This window comes from Anoplophora glabripennis, unplaced genomic scaffold (genome assembly GCF_000390285.2).
Source record: "Anoplophora glabripennis isolate ALB-LARVAE unplaced genomic scaffold, Agla_2.0 scaffold1010, whole genome shotgun sequence".
NCBI classification, from domain to species: domain Eukaryota; kingdom Metazoa; phylum Arthropoda; class Insecta; order Coleoptera; family Cerambycidae; genus Anoplophora; species Anoplophora glabripennis.
In genome coordinates this window covers 88,762-111,588 of record NW_019417237.1, presented here as the reverse complement: position 1 = coordinate 111,588, position 22,827 = coordinate 88,762, and the positions used below count along the sequence as shown (strand labels likewise).

At 35.1% G+C, this 22,827-nt stretch overlaps 2 protein-coding genes across 2 annotated transcripts in view; one reads left to right on the top strand and one right to left on the bottom strand.

The window, feature by feature from the left end:
- Positions 1-486, bottom strand: part of LOC108911976 — an 11,897-nt gene extending 11,411 nt beyond the window's left edge. The window contains exon 1 of the mRNA XM_018717073.1: positions 325-486. The gene's annotated coding sequence lies outside the window, so the exon portion shown is untranslated. The remainder of the gene's footprint in view (positions 1-324) is intronic.
- An 8,774-nt stretch (positions 487-9,260) lies between these two features.
- LOC108911977 (cytosolic 10-formyltetrahydrofolate dehydrogenase) lies at positions 9,261-22,453 on the top strand. Its single transcript, XM_018717074.2, has 15 exons — positions 9,261-9,408; positions 12,366-12,519; positions 13,364-13,598; positions 14,285-14,555; positions 14,616-14,883; positions 14,941-15,121; positions 15,176-15,452; positions 18,175-18,290; positions 18,354-18,575; positions 20,307-20,500; positions 20,581-20,774; positions 20,855-21,065; positions 21,352-21,511; positions 21,682-21,881; positions 22,290-22,453. Exons 1-15 carry the CDS (start codon positions 9,397-9,399, stop codon positions 22,343-22,345), a joined length of 2,751 nt encoding a protein of 916 aa, XP_018572590.1. The 5' UTR covers positions 9,261-9,396; the 3' UTR covers positions 22,346-22,453.
- The last annotated feature ends 374 nt before the right edge of the window (positions 22,454-22,827 follow it).

The following is a 22,827-nucleotide window of genomic DNA, read 5'->3' as shown; positions in this document are numbered from 1 at the left end:
AAGAATTTTCTACATAACTTGGTAACCCCGCACTATAATGTTAAACTGTTTATATTGCCATATAAAGAATTTTTTCAGAAATCCATGTTTAAACATATACAGGGTGCTCCATTTTAAATGTAATATTTGGCGTGTCCCGTTTTTAATAATCACCCTGTAAGTTTCAAATCAGTTTTGTCCTTTAGGTTTATATAAACTTTTTTTCTGTATTATGAATAACAAGGGAGTTATTTTACTTTCTCACACTAATGGCCCACCCTGTATATAGTTTCAACAAAAATGTAAGTAAAATATAACCTAAATCTAGTCAGCTTTCTGACTTACCCAGCCTTCAATTGTTTTCCCTATAGGTACTCGTATAATTATATTACTAACACCTGGTTAAACGTCGCTTAATATGTCTCTAGCGATCTTTTTAATCAAATAACCACCACATATAGACTATCAGATAAACAAATTAACTGAAATCAGCTGTTTTATCACAGCTTTACAGCCTAATCAGCGGCAGTTTGGGTTGAATTAGGAAATCGCGTATATTAGATAACGCATCCTACTCAGCCAATGAAGCGCGAGCCGCCAGTTCCTGCTGACGAGACCGGGAAGTACTTGTCACATAATGTTATGTGGTACTTGTGTAACTGTATTTCGTAGCCCTGTTTTGTCAGAGTACTGAGCGACATCTGTTGACTTACGTACATACATACATTTTATATTTCTCCTGCGTCTTTAAAAACTACTGAAGTCCTCTGGTTGTAAAAAGTTTTTAGTGCGATAAACTGTTCTAACATGGTAAAAAATTATGATAGATACGGAAGAAAATTCAAACCGAAGTGACTAAAACTCTGTGCTGTTCCTAAGTTGTGTTGGTTGCCTATACAGAGAGGAAAGTTTAACTGGAACAAATTCTGTAACTTAATAAATAGAGGTTTGTCGCAAAATCCCTGAAACACGTCAATTTTTATTTTCAATGGGGCATGCTACAAGGAGCTTGTTTATTTTTTTGATTATGTGGGGGGGTTGCAGCAACCCCAACTTTTTTAAAATGAAAGGGTAGGTTGATTACCATTTCATTTTAGAGCTTTTTCAGAGCATAATCCTTGCTCTTTAGATATCCCCATAGAAAAATCTAATGGAGTAAGGTCGGGTGACCTTGCTGGCCACTCAATTGGGCCCCTTCTTCCGATCCACCTATTCGGAAACACTTCGTTCAGATAGGTCCGTACATTTTGAACAAAATGTGGTGGTGCCCCGTCTTGTTGAAACCATATCCGTTGGTCAAGTAAACCGGGATCCAAATTATTGGAGAAATCACTACGCACGAAATATCATTGAAATATCTCAAGCGGTTTCGAAAATATTAATTTCCTTCTTTTTCCTAAAATTTTAACACACCGTATTTTCGCAACGGAACATTTTTGGACTCTAGTTTATAAAGAAAACTATCATTAATTTTCCGTGTAGAATCGCACCCATAAATATTTGTGTATTATTAAGGAACACCTTGTATATACTATACAGGCTGTTCCATCTAAGAGAGATTCTTCTGTAACTCTGCAACTGTAAAATTTATTAAAAAATGGTTTTCATAAAAGTTGCCTGGAATCATGTGGGCCACGTAAAGAAAATACTTTTAGCTTTACAGGGTGTTCCGTTTCGCGTGGGCGCTACATAACTTTGTTATTTAAAATGGAACACCCTGTATATCATTGCGTTTTTGAATTTCTTAGGTGATATTAGGTGGAGTTTATTAAATATACATGGTGTTTAAATCTTACCGTTTTGGAGATATTCAATTGTTTTTGATAAAAATCACAATTTCAGTTCTCTAAATGAGGCTAGATAGGGTCTAATCCGTAAGAGTTAGAAACCTGCGGTTTTCACAGTTCGTTTTGGCATAAATTACTCTATCTTGTCATCTGTGAACAAAACGTGTACCTTATTCAGACTGGGAAATACCGAGACCTACATTTAATAATCTTCCGAGTTGGAAAACTTTTTTTTTCAAATGGAATGACCCATTAATTCATGGGTAAATGTAAAATTGGATGCCCTTTCGACTGGTATACTTATTTTTAACAGTTCTCCAGAAAATTAGGTTATTTTATAAAGTCCGGAAAAGTATATATATATGTAACAGCGCCAAGAAGGCCTTGCAAAATCACTTTTCTCTCATATTTGATCAGGCTTGGGACTGACAGTGTTAATATTTACTAGCATGTTTAAAAAGTGGTTTGACAAACAAAATTAAATCACTAATAACAACTAAAACAAAACGCAAAACCGAACAAACTGAAACTCGGAACACAACAAGAAGAATGCTTAGGCCCCTGATTTACATCAATTGCTCGAAGTGTCCTCCATTTTGATTAATACACAAACGATTTCGGTTTTTAAAAGACTTTTCAAATTTGGTCAGCACTCCAGTCTCCGCTGAAAGTCTACTTTTAGTAACTCTTTGTGTAATTTGTTGCGATAAGGATGTGCTGTGCTGTGCTTTTGAAAAATCCTATGTATCGACATTGTCAACAATTGCAAGGCCTTCTTGACGCTGTTACATAGCTACTTTTTCGGACTTTAGAAGAGAACCTGATTTTTCTGGAAAACTGTTAGAAATAAGCATGGACAACCTATGACAATTAATATGGGTCATTCCATTTGAAAAAAAAAAGTTTTTCAACCCGTAAGATTATTAAATGTAGGTCTCGGTATTTCCGAGTCTGAATAACGTACATGTTTCGCTCACAGATGACAAGATAGAGTAATTTATGCCAAAACGAACTGTGAAAACTGCAGGTTTTTAACCTTTACAATTTAAACGCTGTCTAGCCTCATTTAGAGAGCTGAAATGGTGATTTTTTTTAAAAAAAAACAACTTATTATCTCGAAAACGGCAAGTTTTAAACACCATGTACATTTAATAAACTCTACTTAATATTAACCAAGGCATTCAAAAACGTAATAATATACGGGGTGTTTAAAATAACAAAGCTAAAAATATTTTCTTTACATTGCCCACATGATCCAAGACAACTTTGATTGAAAGCATTTTTATTATAAATTTTACAGTTACAGAGTAACAGAAGAATCCCTGTTAGGTGGAACACCCTGATACTTTGTGTTTCATTACATTAAATGTGAAAATGTTGTATGGTGTTACAGGAGCAAATGGTATTGTCAGTAAAAAGATCGTGATAGAACACGAGGCTTCTTTATCTAATTTATACCCTCTAACAGAAATTTTAACGTCAAGGAAAATAATTTGGCAATAATGTTTACTAATGCTGTTCTCGAAATAATCAACTGAAATTAAGACTCATTCAATTTTGATACGAAATGTAAATTACAGCGGTCTTTTGTTAGAATTCGATGATATTCCCCCTAAAAATAAATCGAATATAGGCTATTCAATTCAAAAGGTCGCAGGTCACAGGCCATATGACCGATAGCTTGTTGCGCCATACGAACGATACAAAAATATTTTGTTATTACGAAATAACGCCAGAAAAAACTGCCAGCGAAGCTTTGCCCAATCCTGTTCGTACCAGTTTGTGTTGGCGATAACAATTTTTTATGGTGTTAGTTGGGGGTCAGAAATGACGAAAGTTAGGTTATGTTTACGTAGGGGACTCCTGATGTCCTATTTTTAGCGAGGCGATATCTCTTCGCGCTTTTTTTATCTGTGGCGGAATTCTCCCAAGGTTCTGGTAATAACAAAGATTGTTAAGTCATCCTCACATGACATTTTTTTTTTCAACTGCGTTTTAACAAGGTGGAATTGTTCCTGTGTTTCCAATCCAAAGAATTATAACATCCATAGAGATTCCCGCTTATGGTTTCCTGTTTACTTCAATGCATTTTGACGACTATTGCGATAAGTTACTGCAAAACTTAATGCAGCAGCTCGTTCGTTAAAATTTTGTTTGAAGTCAGGCGTTAGGGAGCTGCTAGATACGTTTCGAATAAATTGATCGATGCGAAGCTTCAGGTCAGTGGCAGACATGTACCTACATGTTATTGAACAATAACGCAGATAGTCAGATTACTAAAATGTGAAGTAGCTGATGCGTCGCCACCATTGGTAAAAATAGCATCTATTACAAACTATTTTAGATATGCACCCGCGACCTCCGTAAATGTTGAACGGTCATTTTCGTTTTTGAAATGGGTACATACCGATCGTCGGAGACGATTAACAACGAAACACTTAGTTCAACTGTTAATTATTTACAACAATCGCTTTCCTTACGAGTAAGAAATTATTATTTTCGAAAACTGTTATCAAAAGTCGACATTTCCGTTAAATTTTCAATTGACAGTGTTTTTTTTGTCACCTAGGTGCAAAATACTTTTATGTTCTGGAACGCCAGTCTTTTTCGTTTAGAACATAAAACAAATGTCAAAATAATTTACCACTTTTTTGAAATATATTTATGATTTTATTAATTAAACAATATACATCTTAATATAACATTTCCATACAAAACAATAATTATATTATACACAGGATGATTACTATTTATTTTTAAAATCTTGTAGGTAATCACAAAACATCTCGGAGTATTAGTTTTGGAATCGGGAATTCTTATAATAATAATTGAATGTTTGTCTTCTATATCATCGATCGTTACCTTTAATAGCTTATCTCCTCTCAAAGCTCCACAAACACCAATTATTAAAATGACCTGAAAAGATTTATATTAATTTGAATTATCTTTTCTAGCCGAAATTTATTAAGGTATCAAATTTAATTTGCCAGTTTTTTCAGATATAACCTCAAAATAATTGTTGCTTCACTTCTTTATATTTTAAAAAAAAAGTACCCATTCTGACTATGAGATCTTAAACAACAAACAAATTAGCAAATAATCCCGTAAACAACAAACAATCTTGTTTTTAGAAACGTCCTTTTTTTCTAAGAAACTTCTTTTCGCATCGATATATCCGTAATAAAATTTATCTGTACTCCGAAACCTATCGCAATTCTAAATATCTAAACAAAAATAAACGCAAATCGTGGTTTTCCTTCAAGAGAGGCATTTCGTAATGTAATAGTACAAGGATTATTAAACAACCAGACAAAAACCTGTTCCACCAGCGGTAAATAACATACTTTGTGCTGTGGAAAAGAAAGAGGGTTAAACTTATGCAAGTCATGCAAGTGTATGCAGTAAATGGTTACGTTTTAAACTGTGGAGCCATCTCGCGACTGTTAATGAATTATGAGCGCACTCTATGTTGAGTGTACATTAACATTATAGTAATATAATATTCCGTTTTATTTTTGGGCGTTTTCGAAAACGAAATGCCAAAATACTGTATTTAATAAAAAAATTGGTCCAATAAAAAATGTATAAGCATCTGCGCCAGTACCGTGCAAACAACCACACTGAACGTGACCTAGTTACTGATTAAGCGGAGCGGTACACGGGCGGCCCAAGTTGCGCGTAATAATTCTCGATTAATTTTCTAAAGACTATTCGTTTCATTATTACATATTTTTGTAATAGTCGTTTGTTTCATTGTTAAATAGAAGAAGCCTCTTGACATTAACCGATTCTAACTCATAAACCAAGTTATAAAATGAGTAAGAAAAGTTGCAGGCATTTTTATGGTGACGTAGGGCGACTATAAAACAGAAAGACTTAGTAGCAACGGAGTGACTGTAAATTTCGCTCTTAACCACCGCTGGACCTCCATGTCCCCTCCCTCTAATTACCATCGGTGCGGAACTGAGTAAGTATCGAATTAAAATAAGTTTCTCGAACTGGAAATAACCAGTTTTCGATGTTCTCGGTCTGACCTGTTGCCACTTTAAGAAAACACATGTCACGTTGCTTATGCTGCATTATATACAGGACGGACACTTCTGTATTACATGTTACGCGTTGATTCTGTTTGTTTTTCTGTCAGAAACTGTGCTTGCTTGTCGCGTGTATATAAATCGATAAGTGGCAGCTGATAAATAATAATAATAACGATAATAATAAGTATGACTACAACGAAAATTTAATTTCGGGAAATATTGAAAAAAAAAACAACTGAAATGAAGAATTTCCATATGTTTGCTCATATAATATACTTTTCTTATCTTGTGGGGTAATCCATGCGTTGTAAACTTTTTAAAAGCCTATATTGAAAGCCAGATATGTGAGAATCGACCCTTACGGCTGCCGTACTGGATATTTTTATTATATGGCACAATTTTCACGTCCAGTACGTGTAAAATTCCGATGCATGTGTTTGACAATGAATAATTTCATTATTTTGGAGGAAATATATACCTAAGTAATTATTATTCTGAAGGCATCGGTGTATACATAGCGTAAAAAAAGAAACTAACAGAAGTACACGATTGCATTAAGGTGGGAATTATTTATCACTGTAGATGAAACTAGAAATAGGAAAAATAATTTCGCTGACGAACGTTTAGTTTGATGTAAATCACTACAAAAGCCATTTTGATGATACGAATGTAAAGCTTTGCCAACTTAGCAAAAATTAACCCAGCGAAGTACGTGGGCTAGCCGCTAACGTACGGTATGACGTCACAACGTGGTTTCCCTGCATTTTCCCGGTTTCATTAAATATTTTGAGAAATTGTTGAAAAAAAAAAATCTAATTTGTTGCACATCAAATAACTACAATGTGTATATTCTGAATATGAATTATAAAAAGGTATGCTAAATGAGCTTTTAACCCTTGTGGAGACGGGTTGGTAATATAGAAGTACATTTTGAACTTCCAAGCAACGCGCAAATGAATTAAATTACCAGTAATTGAGAAATAATTAATAATATAGATACTGACTTGCAATCCACATGCAAAATCAAGGACAAAAAATTTCCAGCATATTAATTTACACTAACAGCTTAAATAAAACAAGCAAACATCAATTATTATCTTACAATTAGCCAGCCAAGATCCGCACATTTTATTTCTTTTTACGATATAATTGATGGGTTTGTCAACAAAGAATTATACATAAATTTGGTAAATAAATACATTTTTCAGACTTGCAACGGAATCATAGTACAGGAATTAACACATTTGCAATGTAGGTACAGGGTAGATCAAGTGATCAAATGGCAGAAAAATCATAACCTCATTATAACCAGCGTTAAATTCAAGTAGGCGCTATATTATAAAGGTTTTATAAGATTTGACAGCTTGATAACGCGACATTAGTTTCGAGTAAATATTTAGGTTAGAATGTATAAAGTGAGGTTAGGTACTGTTGAAGTAAACAAATGTGTTTTTTATTACCAACCGGTAGTTAAATATTTACAAACAATTTACAGCACTATTTGGTAGTAACGGCTGCTAATGTGGTTAAATAGTTAACAATAGAATTAAAGTCGACAATAGGAGAAAATCTTTTACGAGCTACCTACTTCGTACAAAGAGGTTATTTCGAGTAGATGTATTTTTGTAGTGCAATGAAGTAGGTAATTATCTAAAAGAGAGTTAGTTTCTCGGTGTAAAAAATGAAAGCAATGGTAAGAGACAAAAAGGTTTTTTGGAAAAGGTAGAACAGTTTTTCATTAAACCCAATATAGCTTTACATGTTTTATTTTTATTTTAAACTAATAACAATTGAACAGTTTATGATGATGAATGACGAACAAATAAAAATAAACAAATTATTCATAACAATTAATGGTGCTGTTTTGATATGTTAAAAAATGTAATTTAGATTATAAAAGAAACATTTAAAAGTACAATTAACCGCTGTTTGGAATTCAGTGTTACAATCAAAGTTAATTGTCCCATAAAATTTCAATAAATACAGAGAGACAGTTGAGCCTAGGATATAGAGAGTGAATTTTAAATATTCCTGTTGGTTGTAGGAAATTTTTTTTCAAATTCGTGAAAAAATGTCTGCTTTCAAATGGCAATAATGCTATTCCGATTAAATTTCAACGAAAAGAAAAAGATCAGCATTTTTCGACCCGAAAAAAGAAGTCAAAGTTTCGATAGATTTTTCGCATAATCCCGATTATTTTGCAATACGCGCACAATTTGCGCAAGAAAATACAATTCTTAGAGAAAATTTAAAGCCCAAGATGGGTCACGTAAGTGTAATACTGTATGATTTACTGAAACTTGAAAAAAATGTATTTTTTTTTGAAAAACTAAATTTTTGCAAAAACTATAAACTATTTTGAAATTTTACAAAAATGCACTCATTCTACTTGCCAAAGATTACATATTCTGAAATTTTCGTAAAAAAGTCTTTTTTCGTTTTAAATATATAGAAGTTTTAAAAAAAAGTGCGCTTTTTAACCTTTTTTTGCAATAACTAATACATTTGTTTATTAATTGACATCGGGCTTTTTCGTATTTACTGAACTAAATTTCGGCAAAAAACGAGGTATTTTTTGGATAATTTGACTGGCCTATATGGACCGTAATCGTTTATGCATGCGCATCAACAATTACACGTTTGCCAAGTCCTGCGTCAAGGGAATTATAATAGAATAAGAATTAACCAAATATTAATTTCGTAATACAAAAAATTCAATAACAAATACAATCATAAAATTTAAAATCGTACTATTTAAAAAGCAAATTACCTCAAAAATAAACTCAACAAGCAAACTTTCATCTAATCATTGAAAAATAAAGTACTTATAAACAGTTGGTTATTACAAAATGCGTTTAGTGGACAACCTGTCAAGCTAAAGTTGTGTTATAACCACCCCATCGACATGTACACAACCATAATCGACACTCACTGNGTGTAATACAACGTACGAAAATTTTATTAAAATATACAGGGTGGTTTCAAAGTTATAACCCTAAACGTTAATTTCTAGGTACCCCTTTGACCCCCCATAACTCCGTTAGGGGGCACATTAGGAAAAAAAATTATAGGAAGGACTAGTTTTATTTTGACCTCCCCTATACACTCCCGAGAGATTAGGAGGTACTTACCGGACACCCTGTATAGGTATTTGTATTATTTTGAATCAGTCAAAATTAAAATTGAGAAACTAAAAATAATTTTCTAGCAAGCACAAAGAAGTTAAGTTAAGATTGGGGACCCTGTACTTTTGTTACCATGTCACCTTTGTTCCCAAACAAGAACCTTTTAGCGATACGTCTATTAAAAACTGTATTTTTGTTTCGTGCTATACTGTGCATGTCCATGCTGTATATCCAAGAAAGAGAAAGGGATAAATATCTAACGATTTGCTCGAAATCACCAGCAGATAAGTACGCTATATATAAATCAATGCAATGGAAAAACAACGAGTCGACAGAACTAGCGACGCTAGAGCGGTGATTTAACCCGAATTAATATAATAGACTCTATATGGTCTAATTTTTGTTACGTCTGCGGAAGTGATTGTGTTTTTTGTTTTGGACTTTTTTCTTAATTAAACCAAAGGCAGTATGCCTCCAAATGTAAGTAAACGCATCATTTTTGTTTCTTGGAAATTAAAATTCTACCGCTGGACCGGGGCGGATCTGTTTGTTTTGAGGTGGATGTGAGAGAGGGCAAGCAATTTTTTTCTGGATTACCTTCAGTACAACTCGCATAATAAAAGTGTAGATCCCTAGATCTGGGCGAGGTCCCCAACATTTGCAAAATTACAAAAATGTTAAAACATTTTAAAAAATTCCTATTTTATCTGAGATTTTTATTTATATCTTGGAACCTATGCATTTTGGAAGAATATTGACGAGTAAAAAAATTTTTGGATTGAATTTTGCACAATATACTTAAAGTTAAACAGATTTAAATTTATTACCGATGTTGCAAAATAGCAATAATTTATAAAAAAAAGGCAAAATAGTCAATTTTTTGGATAATTTTTTTAAAATATTTTAATTGCTCCGAGGGCAGTCTAATCTTGGTAAAAAAACTTTAGAGTATAATAAGACACCAAAATAATTTTTTGAAAAAAATTTTGAAAAAAATTTTTGAATTTTCAAAATGTTGCAGTCTCAAATAAAGCATCTAGATACTTGAAAAATTTTTCACATAGAAAAGACCGTTCAATCTTTAGTTTTTTTTTCAAAAATTATAATTTTTTCTTAATTTTATCTTTAACAGAAAAATTAATTTCCAAATATATTTTTTTTAATTTGTTTAAACAAAAAAATTAATTTCCAAATATATAATTTTTAATTTGTTTAAACAAAAATTATTTACAAAATTCTAATAATTATAACTAAATACATTCATAATCAGTGTTGAAACAAATTTTTTCACTGAAAAAATGAAATAGCAGAGTAAAACATAGTATTTTTTTAATGCGTAAATAATAAACTTTGTTTATAACAAAATATGTGCAAATTAGACAGTTGGCATTACGATTTTTGAATTCCTTGGCTCGCGAGACATCGGATTATAAAAAAAGATAGAAATTGGTCCATTAGAAGCCCAGATAATACAATTTTTTTCGTACCTTCGCATTTTGAACCTCCGAATTCAGTCTCGAGGCGAAAGCCCCCACCTTAAAACTCGGAAAAACGAAGCCACTGGACCAAAGATTATTTCTAAATTGTTTATAAATTAACGGTAAATGCCGATAAAGTTTGACCGCTTAAATCTCGAGAACAATTAAATGGAATTTAACTTTTTTTTTTTAAAGAAGCGTCTTTCCGAGTACTTTAAAATAATAATTTTTGAAAAATACTAAATTGCAAACTGATAAATGTAATCTAATTGTTTAAAAATAAAAAAAGAGTATTAACTTTAAAAATTTACTGTGATCGTCCTAATAAACCGATTTCAATTTTTGAAAGACCATTTGAAAGGTTGAGCGGTCTTTTTTATGTGAAAAAATTATCAAGTATTTAGATGCTTTATTTGAAGCTGTGCAACATTTTGAAAATTCGAAAAATTTTTTCAAAAAATTATTTTGCGAAAACTATAGTACCGATTTTAATGAAATTTGATGTTGTTTTATTACACTCTTAAATTTTTTTTATCCAAAAAACTTTTTTGCCTTTTTTTCATCAATTATTGCTATTTTGCAACATCGATAATAAATTTTAAACTTACAGTATATTGTGCAAAATTAAGTTCTAAAACTTTTTTCCTGTTCAATATTCTTCCAAAATGCATAGGATCCAAGATATAAGTAAAAAACTCAAAATAGGTGTTTTTTTTAAATTTTTTAACATTTTTGCAATTTTGAAAATGTTTCGGACCTCGCCCAGATCCAGTGATCTACACTCTTATTATGTGATTTGTACTGAAAATAAAAGTAGGTACGAAAAAATTTACATCAAATTAATTGAATCGTTTTGAAATCGCTTCGTTTGACCGCTTCAAAGTTCCTGAAATGTGTTTGAATTTTTTTAATAACTTAATTTTGATTATGATTGGGGTGTGTACTTTTGCTTGACAGTTTGATGTTATACAGAGTGATATTTAAAACTTACAACTGCTAGAAACTTGATGTATGGTGAAGCTAAATTTTTTTGTAACGTCAAAAATTCCACAGGAACATTTAGGCCATCTAGCGGCCAAACAAAGCGATTCCGGTTATAGGTGAATTAGACTAAATAAACCCTTTCGAGTCCAGGAATCCATAGTCGTCCGTTGTAATGTACTTACGAGACTTTTGGTATAATTAAAAATTATTAAAATATTTCTGCTGCGATTCAAGTTGCGCGAATATTTTTTTATTAAATTCCAATACTTCTGACTTCACAAATATGATTGTGACGTGATTATGGATAAAACGTTGTATTGCATTCGCCTTTTAATTGCCTTTTATCCACTTAAGAATATTAAACGCTCTTGCGTGGATAAAATTCTACTTAAAACACTTATACAATAAATAACTATTATTCATCACTAAATACAGGACTTTCTCTTTCACTAAATTAGCTGATGCATAATAATGTTACTGTGATATTTCTATAATTTTAATAATACAGCGGTAGGTGCTATAAAAGTTTGCCGCACAATATTTTATGTTTTTCTTATACCTTAAACAAAAGACAATCGTAAGGAAGTAGATGTACAATCGAGAATCAAGTAATTACAGAAGCCAAGGTCTCTCTCGAAAGAGGAATAAATACGTTTTAGTAACAGCGGTATGTAAGACTAAGGTTATTAAGAAATAAATAGATTTGTTTCTCGCAAGGTGATTTATATGATAGAAAAACGTTTAAAAATCAAAAACCTTTGGCATTTCCTTATTTTAAAATGGAAAGGTTAACAAAAATTAAATGAGATTCGAAGAGTGCGCTTTGAGAAACAATCGATGTCTGTAGGCGGAGCCAACGTCCCGCGACGTTGCCGCATACTCACATTTTTCATGAGAGTCAAAACTATACGTCTATTTTACAAAATATTAAAATGGAAATAGAAGCAAGATAATTCGTTTATATTTTTTTTTCAGCAAGTTTCTTCTTCTGCCATCCAACCCCTTAGGGTAGCCATCATTGGACAAAGCGCGTTTGCAGTCGACGTTTTCCACAGACTGAGGCAGCACGGACATATCATAGTGGGCGTTTTCACTATACCAGACAAAGGAAAACGAGAAGATCCTTTAGGTATTAATTAACGTTTTTTTTTTCTACAAAACACACATTTTTATTTAATTACAATTCAAAAATGCACCTAACCTTTTTCAAACACTTTCTGTGCAACAACTTTCCTATCTGTATAATTGTTTTTATTTAAAACGTGTCGTATTTTTTAAATCCCTATAAATTTTCCTTAATCAGACCGTTATATGCATTTATAATTGATATAAACCAATAAAGATTGGGTTTAAAAATGCTTCTTAGATAATAAAAGTATAAACAGAGATATAACTTCTGATTTTGCCATAAATTTTGTGGGGACGGGTCATAGTTTATCGAAACGACTGATATTCGGTCATTCCTCGACAGCATGCAGAGATAGACAAAACTAGATCACCGTAATTCAGAGTATGGTAAACACAAGGGATTATAATACGTGTTACATAAACTTATAATCTTGGATCATTCGAGAAACGTCGAGAGATAACGTTTAAATGCAATATTAATTCATTGTAGACGCTTTTACGGGTTAATTTTATCGAAAGATTATGAAAGAATATGCGTTTTCTTTGTCGGGACTCATATTTTTCAAATCTCCCGCCAAATATGCCAGAAGTGACGCCATACACTCTAGTAAGCTGTGATACCTACGTCATTAGTTTATGTTTGCAACAAAATTCTTGTATTTCACTAGAATCAAGTTGGCGATGAACAAAAAAGGCAAGGAAAGTGGAGGAACTCTAGATTTTCACAAATTTTACCAATGTTTTGAACTGAATAATCTGGATAATGTATTTCATTAACATTTTGACACGGTAGTTATAACATAGATAGCTTTTTGAAATACATATCTTTGTTTTGTATATTTTAGCTAAGGTAGCTGCCGAGAATGACGTCACTGTGTTCAAATTCAAGGCCTGGCGGAGGCAAGGCAAACCTCTTCCGGAGGTTTTGGATGCCTACAAGAGCGTCAACGCGGAATTGAACGTCCTTCCCTACTGTTCCCAATTCATACCAATGGAAGTCATTAATTACCCTCGACTGAGCAGTATCTGCTACCACCCTTCCTTGTTGCCAAGACACCGAGGAGCCAGCTCTATAAATTGGTGAGTATGAACTTGGTACAATTATTCGCATTACTCTCCATCGCCCAGAGATGGAGCCGGTTTAGCCTGACTACGCGTAGAGGGCGCTATTGTCGATGCAGTGAAATGTGACGTCATAGATCTCTTTTTATAGCAATTGAGGACCGATTTGAAGCCGACAGAGATATTTGTCCAATTTATTTGTGAGCTTAGATTCGGTGAAAGTACGTATACAGGGTGTCTCGAGGTGACGGCCCATTAGAATTATTTCAGAGACTACTTCGATTTGAATTTTGAAAATTTGGGATACCGGGTTTTCGGGCATGCCCTTCTCGAATAAAATAATGGCGTCCACGTACCACTTCCGGTTATACCGGAAGTCGCCATCAACTTGCTTATTTTAAATGGAACGCCCTATATATTATTACAGTTTTGGATTCTATGTGTTATTTTAGGTGGACTTTTATGAAGTTTCCCTATTCCTAAAATTAACCGTTTTCGAGATATTTAATTTTTTTCAAAAAAATGGAGAGGAATAGTGACTAGCTTCAAACTAAAAGAGATAGTTATAGGGAGCCCTAATACGTTCGAAAGAGATTAAAGTTGTGTATCAGACTATAGAAAAACATACAGGATGTTCCATTTAAAAAAAAAAAAAAACGAGTTATGAAGGTTTGAAGTTAACTAAACTTCACTGTTCTTCTTAGGACCCTCATCTGTGGAGACCAAAGAGGCGGGCTGTCGATCTTTTGGGCCGACGACGGCTTGGACACCGGCCCAATCCTGCTCCAGGAAGAATGCGACGTCCTCGAAGACGACACAGTGGACACCTTGTACAACCGCTTCCTCTATCCCGTTGGTGTATCCGCTGTTGCCAGGGCCGTGGACATGGTAGCCGACGGCACCGCTCCCAAGATCACACAGAGCGAAAAAGGGGCCACTTACGATCCTATGCTCAACAAACCCGACTTGCAAAAGGTACGGGACAAAAAAAATACGTTTCTCGTTCTGGTTATGCTATGCAATTGATTTACCCAGGTGGATTGGTCCAAGACAGCCAAGGAGCTGCACAACTTCATCAGAGGCATGGACTCTGTACCGGGTGCAAGCTGCTCCATGAAGGTACCTGGATCCGAAGAGTTTCAACAAGCATTGCTCTTTGGGTCATCTCTGTGGAAGTCCGGCGTACCCATCGGCAAAGAGGTGGAAATCGAAGGAACCAAGCCAGGTATCATCCACGAAGGAGGACTTCTGTTGGTGGGATCTGACGGGAACTACGTGAACGTTAAGAAAGTTAAGATTAACGGTAAGGAAATTGTGTTTTAGTAATGAAGCATTGAGATTTTTCCGGTCGCTTCCGTAGGGAGGATGAAGAACGCAGCTACGCTAGACCAAATCATTCAGCAGGTCCAGATTGAGTACACCTCTGAGGAAAAGACGTTGATCGAGTCCGTGAGGGATATCTGGGAGGCTATTCTCAGCGTGGACATCGAAGACGACACCGATTTTTTTGCTTGCGGTGCTGGATCTATGGACGTAGTCAGGTGAGTCAAAATTTTGAAACGTTTTTAATTTTCTAACGCGTTTCATATGTACAGACTAGTGGAAGAAGTCAAGGACCTCTTCAAAACCGAGCTGGAGAACGACGACGTCTTCATGGCTCCGGTTTTTTCCGAGTTCTGCCTAAACGTCGTGCAGAAAAGCCGAGGTGGAAACCAAGAGGTCGAGGTGGAGTACAGAGCTGTCGAGCTAGACGTCAACAAAATGAGGGTGAAGTTCCCCTGCCAGCTGTTCATCGATGGGCGGTTCATAGACGCGGAAAACGGCAAGGTTTTACCTACGGTGAACCCAGCAACAGAAGAAGTCATCTGTGACGTGAGTATACCTTTGTTTGTACGGTGTCTTGGAAGTTCGACTGCTGATACTTCAAAATATGACATTCAGCAGAAGTGAACAAAAAAAAGGGAATTTTATCACAATTTGACAACAGTGCCAACTTGAAATATATTATGCGATTTCTGGAAAGAATTAAAACATCTACTTAAGGAGGCATATCGGGGTCCGAGAGAAGTGAGGAGCGCAGGGGGGTCCTATGCTTTTCTTATGGGACTAAGGCTCGCTGCCAATTTGAAAAAATTAAATTCTATTGAAATTATTTGCGATAAACATTATCTACATTGCAAATAAATCTACTCATATGCACATAGCATACATATTGACTAATTAACAACATAAAAATATCATATTTAAGTAGTTTTAAATTATATTTAATGAACGCATATAGATTATGTAGATGTGGCAACAGCGCTAATAATGGACTAGCAGTTGCACACACTGCGAACCTACAGACCTCGGACATCGGAGATATTGCGCGTCAAATTGGGGTAAAGATGCGTACGCGTTCAAAAATGTATTGTGTGTAAACTATGTACAATACAATTATTATATATACCAAATGTATCGTATTATCCTTGCGAAGATTTGTATCCTTTATTTAAAATCCGTAAATCATGTGAACTGGTAAAACAACGAGAATTATGTTAATTTAGTTCTAAAGAAATGAAATGACACTCGCGCCCATCTCTCGTCCAAGTCGAAGAAAATGTTGGATGCAATTTTAAAGGTTCTGTGATAGAAATTACATTATTACTCACTGTTCGTGTTTTTCATCTCTATTTTAGTAATGTTACAAAAGTTTTGCAGCTATAACTAATTTTTTGGATATAAAGTTTGCTGAGAAATATTTACGTTCCTTTGTTATTCCGTACAGATGCTTTTATGTCAAGTATTACTAATTATATTAATCGAGTAAAAAATACTTTATGTGACCCTAAATATTGCTGGGTACAGATTACGATATTTTTATAAACCATTAAATATATTAAAAGGATTTATCAACTATTTTTTATTCCAATAAATATATCACAGCTTCCTGGCCTTTCTTAATTAATCTAGTTTTTTAAAAAACATTACAAAAAATCATCTGTTGTGGATAATTTATTATTGATAACAATGTACATGGGATTTAGGGAAAATGTTTATGTTTGAAATCAATTTCGTTTTTATCAAGTCTTTCAAATGTATTCCCTCCTTGCTGTCAGCTGATTATGACGTTGCAACATTAATCCTTAAGTCAGCCATTATTGGTTTCTGTTTCTAATTAATACTATCTTCAAAACTTACATTAGTTTTACATCAAAAATAAGATAATACTGTGTACTATCTATGGAAAAGTTTTGTTTCACAATTTCTAAATTTTTTCTGTTATGGGCAAAAAAGAGCCGCACCGGCCATCTTCGCCATATAAACCTATGTTAAAATGAACAACTTTCAATAACAATATCTCAAAATCTAGATTCAAAAAAAATTTCAAAAAAATATGACGCACAGAGGGAGCACTGGGTAATACGCTATATAAATTTCAAGTACATCTGTGCATTTGAGTAAACCCGATATACCTCCTTAAGCGACCCATTGTCGTGGTCGAAAGTGTCATAAGTTCCCGAAAATTAATCAAGAATTATTTCGTGAAACTTAGGCCGACCCTGCACTACGCCACTTAATCAACTGATGAATTGCTTACAATTCAGTTACTGTGTCAAGTCCAGTGCGGTTATTTGCTTGCTCTCATCGACTGTAGATTGGTTTCCGTTGTTTTATTTCAAAATGCTTTATTCAAATCAAGGAGCCGTGCGATATTGTCTACTAGGTACTACTAGATCTTCAAAGATATCTATTTTTCGGGTTGAAACAGTTACATTCCTCTTTCAGAAGTATAGTACGATCAAATTAGATTTTTACCTGCCAAAATTTAGTTCAGTAAACAAAGACACGTACAAATTAGGAAATATTTCCTAGAATTGAATGAACTATTTTACCCCAGTTGAATGTTAGGGCTTAATTTTTAAAATGGCATCCAAATTCGCAAAAAACAGGTTTTTTTTTCATTAAATCAACTAAGCACTTTAGAAAAAAAGTTTTAGACAAAAGTTGTAAAAGTTTTTATAACAAAAATTTTGAGCTGAGCCCGATGTCAATTGATAAACACATGTATTAGTTATTGCAAAAAAACGGATAAAAATCGCATTTTTTAAAAAATTTCTACAGGGCGCTGGAAGTTTGACTGGCTTAATTTTAGCAGACGAAAAAAATAAAAAAATAAAATACGATTAAAATAAACAAAGAACTTTATATGACATGTCCGAGAAAGAAGTTATCAAAATCTCCAACTTGATGTACAAAAGTTCGATTAATTAAGGAATATTGACATTTGCGCGCATAGAATACCATAAAATAAAATGTTTATTTCTAAAAAATAATTAGCGTTGTAATAAATTTTAAATTTGATAAAATTCATATCGAGCAATGCGACAGCGGCGCGGCGGATAACACGAGGTACTAAGCTGTCAAGCCAGCAATACGCAATTCAGTTGGTATCTAGATTTGGACCGTGTCTGAGTGTTTTTTTGTGAATGTGATATCAGCCATGTTGTACTTTGTTTAATTCAACACTTTGTTACACATTGGATTGATCTAAATTTATACATCCGATGCATTTTCAGTATAAATAATGTTCCAATACATTGTATACTTCCAGGTCCAATGTGCCTCGAAAAACGATGTCGACAAGGCGGTCGCTGCTGCGAAAAAGGCCTTCGAGGTTGGCGAATGGAGCAAGATCAGCGCCAGGGAGCGTGGCCAACTGCTGTTTAGGTTAGTTTGTACACCTCTACGAAAAGTTTCACTTACTCTGACCATTTTCCATCTCTTTTTTAGATTGGCGGACCTGATGCAACAGCATCGCGAAGAACTGGCAACAATCGAGTCCATCGACTCCGGTGCCGTGTACACCTTAGCCCTAAAAACGCACGTAGGGATGAGCATCGAGACTTGGAGGTACTTCGCCGGATGGACAGATAAGATACAGGGATCTACTATACCGGTATCCCACGCTAGACCCAACAGAAACCTTAGTTTCACCAAACGGGAGCCCATAGGGTAAGCGAGATAATTAAAAAAAGCGTTATAAACAAGTTGTCCCAAGGTAAGGCAAATGCCGCTCGTGAATTCGCTCTTTTTCCATTGAATAGAGCTTATTTTTACGGTAATTAAAAAACAAATCACCTAGGCCTCTTTTGTTCCAAATATAGCTTTTGTTATAACGTTAATTGTGAATTAACTATTGCACTTATAGGACTGAGATTATAGGGACAATTAAAGAGAGGGTTAAACTTTTGTTTTGAAAAAATTTTGCAATGATAGTTCCTGTGATAACCGCGCTAACAGCAGTAAAAGTTAATGTTAATGAACGGCCTGCACACTGGAGAATGAGTGCAAAGCCCGCGCATGCGCGTGAGCGCCGCCCTTGTCACGCGCGAGATTTTTTACTTGAACATTTCAAATTCGATTCCTCTCTATCTCGAGAACCGCTCCATCAATTTTGATGATTTTATTTAGGTTATCTCGTCGAGACAAATACAATGTCGTCATGAAATATATACATTGTCGGTTTTAATGTGTCGTAAATTATACATTAAATATTTTTTTCTATTTCATATTTTTTGCTTTATAGGAAGATTTTTTTCACGGAATATGGATCTTTTGAAAATTTCAAGGGGATAAGGACACTAAAAAAATACAATGTAATATAATTGGCGATGGTAATTTGTCTTTTTTTTTAATTACCGTAAAAATAAGCTCTATTTTTTCGATACGTTTCTTTTGGTCAATTATGTCCTATATCTACGATATTAACATCGAAGATTAACATTTAGTGATTAAACAATCAATTCCAAAAATTAACAAATAGTTGGAGCAACAATTACACTGTCAATCGAATTGGCCTTTAGCACACATGTTGGTCATTGAATTGACCGTCTTTTCCACAAATTTCATCAACATCCATCGCTTTTTGCAATAATAATGCGCAATTTTCGGAAACTTTCATCCTAAAGGATCTGCCAAAATCTTTTGGCAGAATCGATAACGACAATTTTCGTATATCGATAAACTTTTTTAAAATATTTCAAATCTTACCTCCTAACAGATCATTGAAAGTTCAGTATCGTCGTAGTACATCGAGTGAAATAGAATCTACTGTTGGAGTACCTCAGGGTTCAGTTCTTGGCCCCCAGCATTGTTCAGTATGTTTGAACTTTATTATACTCCAGAAGGATCTGTCAAAAGTGAATGAGTGAACATATCAAAATTTGCATTAATTTAAAAAAATTGGGTGTACTTTTTTGTTCCAAATTAACATTTATCCCTCACATGAATTACTTGGTCTTGGTTGCATTATAAGAACTGCTAAGCCTTCTAAACGAGATTTCCACAGTCTGTTGTATGCGTTTATATCATGTATGTATTGCAATTTGAGTAAGCATCCATTATCTGACATCTAATGAATGTCGGTCACAACAATTGGAAAAAGTTTAGAGGATTTTCTTTTAAATATCTCTCTTTTAGATAGTATTTTTTTAACTTCAATTATTTTTAAACGTCGTTTGCTTTGACTTAGTCTGTCTGAGGCGGTGGACCTATCGCGATTCGAAAGGTCGGTGAAAATTTCGAACCGACGCTGCCTGGATGGCTTGAATGACAATCCCGATGTCCTTGGACGCGTGTGTCCTTGATCTCTGAGCGATTTAGGAGTTGTTCCTCGAGTTCGACGCGTCACTTCCTGATTTGTATTCAGAACATAGGTGAAATTCGATTTTTTTCCTTTTTCAGAGTTTGCGCGCTGATCACACCGTGGAACTACCCCCTGATGATGCTGTCGTGGAAAATGGCGGCTTGCTTAGCCGCCGGCAACACCGTCATCATCAAACCTGCTCAGGTTTGTCCTCTGACGGCCCTGAAGTTCGCAGAATTGTCCGTAAGGGCGGGGATACCGCCTGGTGTTATAAACGTGCTTCCGGGAACTGGTAAGTCGGGCAGATTTTCCATCTCTTCTTTTGCGTGATCAAAACAAATCGCCAAATTCCTTGTTTTTTGCTTGTTTTAGGGTCCGTGACAGGTCAGGCTCTGGCGTCGCACCCAGAAGTGAGAAAGTTAGGATTCACGGGCAGTACAGAGATCGGTCAGGTCATCATGAGGAGCTGCGCCGACTCGAATCTGAAGAAAGTCTCCCTGGAATTGGGAGGCAAGTCGCCGTTGGTCATATTCTCGGACTGCGACTTGGACAAAGCCGTCAGACTGGTAAGTACTATAAATAGCAACACCTGTCGCTTCGCTTATGAATGCGGCAACGATTAAAAGCACTTCCGGCGCTTTTCTAGGGCATGCAGAGCGTGTTTTTCAACAAAGGAGAGAACTGCATAGCGGCGGGCAGGCTCTTCGTAGAGGACAGCATCCACGACGAGTTCGTGCGGAGGGTGGTGCAAGAAACCAGGAAGATACAGATAGGGGATCCCTTACACCGGTCTACGGCCCACGGGCCCCAGAATCACTTGCCGCACTTGAGGAAGCTGCTGGAATACATCGAAATCGGTGAGAAAAATGCAAATTAACGATCCACATACTTGACTGTTATTGAGTAAGTGCTTCAAAGAGAAACGCCATATGTGAAAATAACAAATCGACGTGTTCTGTTGCTGATTTTTCTGCTCCTTTAATTTTTTTGCCGAGTGTTGTTTCCGCCGAGCATGAACCTTTGAAGGTTTATTGAAAAAAATACTTGAGTTTCATTTAGTTTTTTCTCCTGTTTTGTGGCGCGAGTGGTTTGCTTCTTATCGTGCGTTGTTTTGGCGCTGAAACAACTGTTTATAACTTCCAGGGCAAAAGGAAGGTGCCAAACTGGAGTACGGAGGTAAAAGACTGAAGAGACCGGGATATTTCTTGGAGCCCACCGTCTTCAGCAACGTAGAGGACCACATGTACATCGCCAAAGAAGAATCCTTCGGCCCCGTCATGATCATCAGCAGGTTCAACGACGGGTGAGTAAATTAAAGAAAAATCTCTCCTCGCTTCTTTAGGATCTCTTTCTTCTCTTCCTCTTCCTGTCCACTAACTCTAGTTGTTGGACTAGACTTACCTTTAATAAAACAAATTTTCATTTGTTTTATTAATTACCTTTGGCCGTTTACCCATCTTGCGATGTTCACAGGGATGTCGATGGGGTTCTGAAGAGGGCCAACGCTACGGAATACGGCTTGGCCTCCGGGGTATTCACCAAAGACATCTCCAAGGCGTTGAGGTTCGCGGAGAGGGTAGAAGCCGGCACGGTGTTCGTCAACACGTACAATAAAACAGACGTGGCGGCGCCTTTCGGCGGGTTCAAGCAGTCGGGATTCGGGAAGGATCTAGGTACGATTTTATTTATTCAGGTTTTGAAATGAAATATTTAAGAGGGCTCTATAGCGAATAGCCGACCAGCGATACATTTTTATAGATTTTGTTACACAGTTTGTCTAAGTACGAGTTAATGCACGAATAACAGACTTTCCTCCATTCTAACGCAGATTTCCTATAAAATGAACTTGGTTTGAAACTCAAACTACTTTTTGTTGTAAAGAAATTTGTCACTTACGATTCCGCTTGTTCAAAAGTGGCAAGTTTCAAGTCCATTTTTATAGAAAATCTACTCTAGAATGAAACAAAGTCTGTTATTTGTGCATGGATTTATATTTACACAAACCGTGTAATAAAATCTATAAAAATATATTGCTGGTTGGCTATTTACTACAGAGCCCTCTTAACGTTCTGCGTTTCCAGGTCAGGAAGCTCTAAACGAATACCTGAAGACGAAGTGTGTGACGATAGAATATTAGTAGTTAGGATTAATATTAGGTAAAAAAAGCTACGAATATCTGTATATATTAGTTATAAAATAAAACTGTGGTTGCTGCTGTTTCTTAATAAAAAAAATATTAATGGTTGTTGGTCGAATTTTAATTCAAAGTCGTCTATACCCGTGTTCCATAATAATGACCATTGATTCATATCCAGCACTTAAACGAGGAAGGGAGGTGAGGGGTGCAGAGGACAAGATTCTATAGGCGTACTACTTGAGAAGAGGTCAATGAAAATTATAAAAAATAAGTTCACGGTGAATATTTACTTTAAAATTTACTTCACAATTGTTGAGTGCTGGCCCACCACCACCTAGGTACTTGAAATAAGTGCTCAAAATTGGAGAGTATGTAAAATATGTCGAAATATAATGAAAACCTTAGTAGAATTTTTGTCAGTGGCAGCCCCTAAGGGTGATACAGCCCCTTGAAGGGGTAACTCAGGAAACAGTTTTTATTGC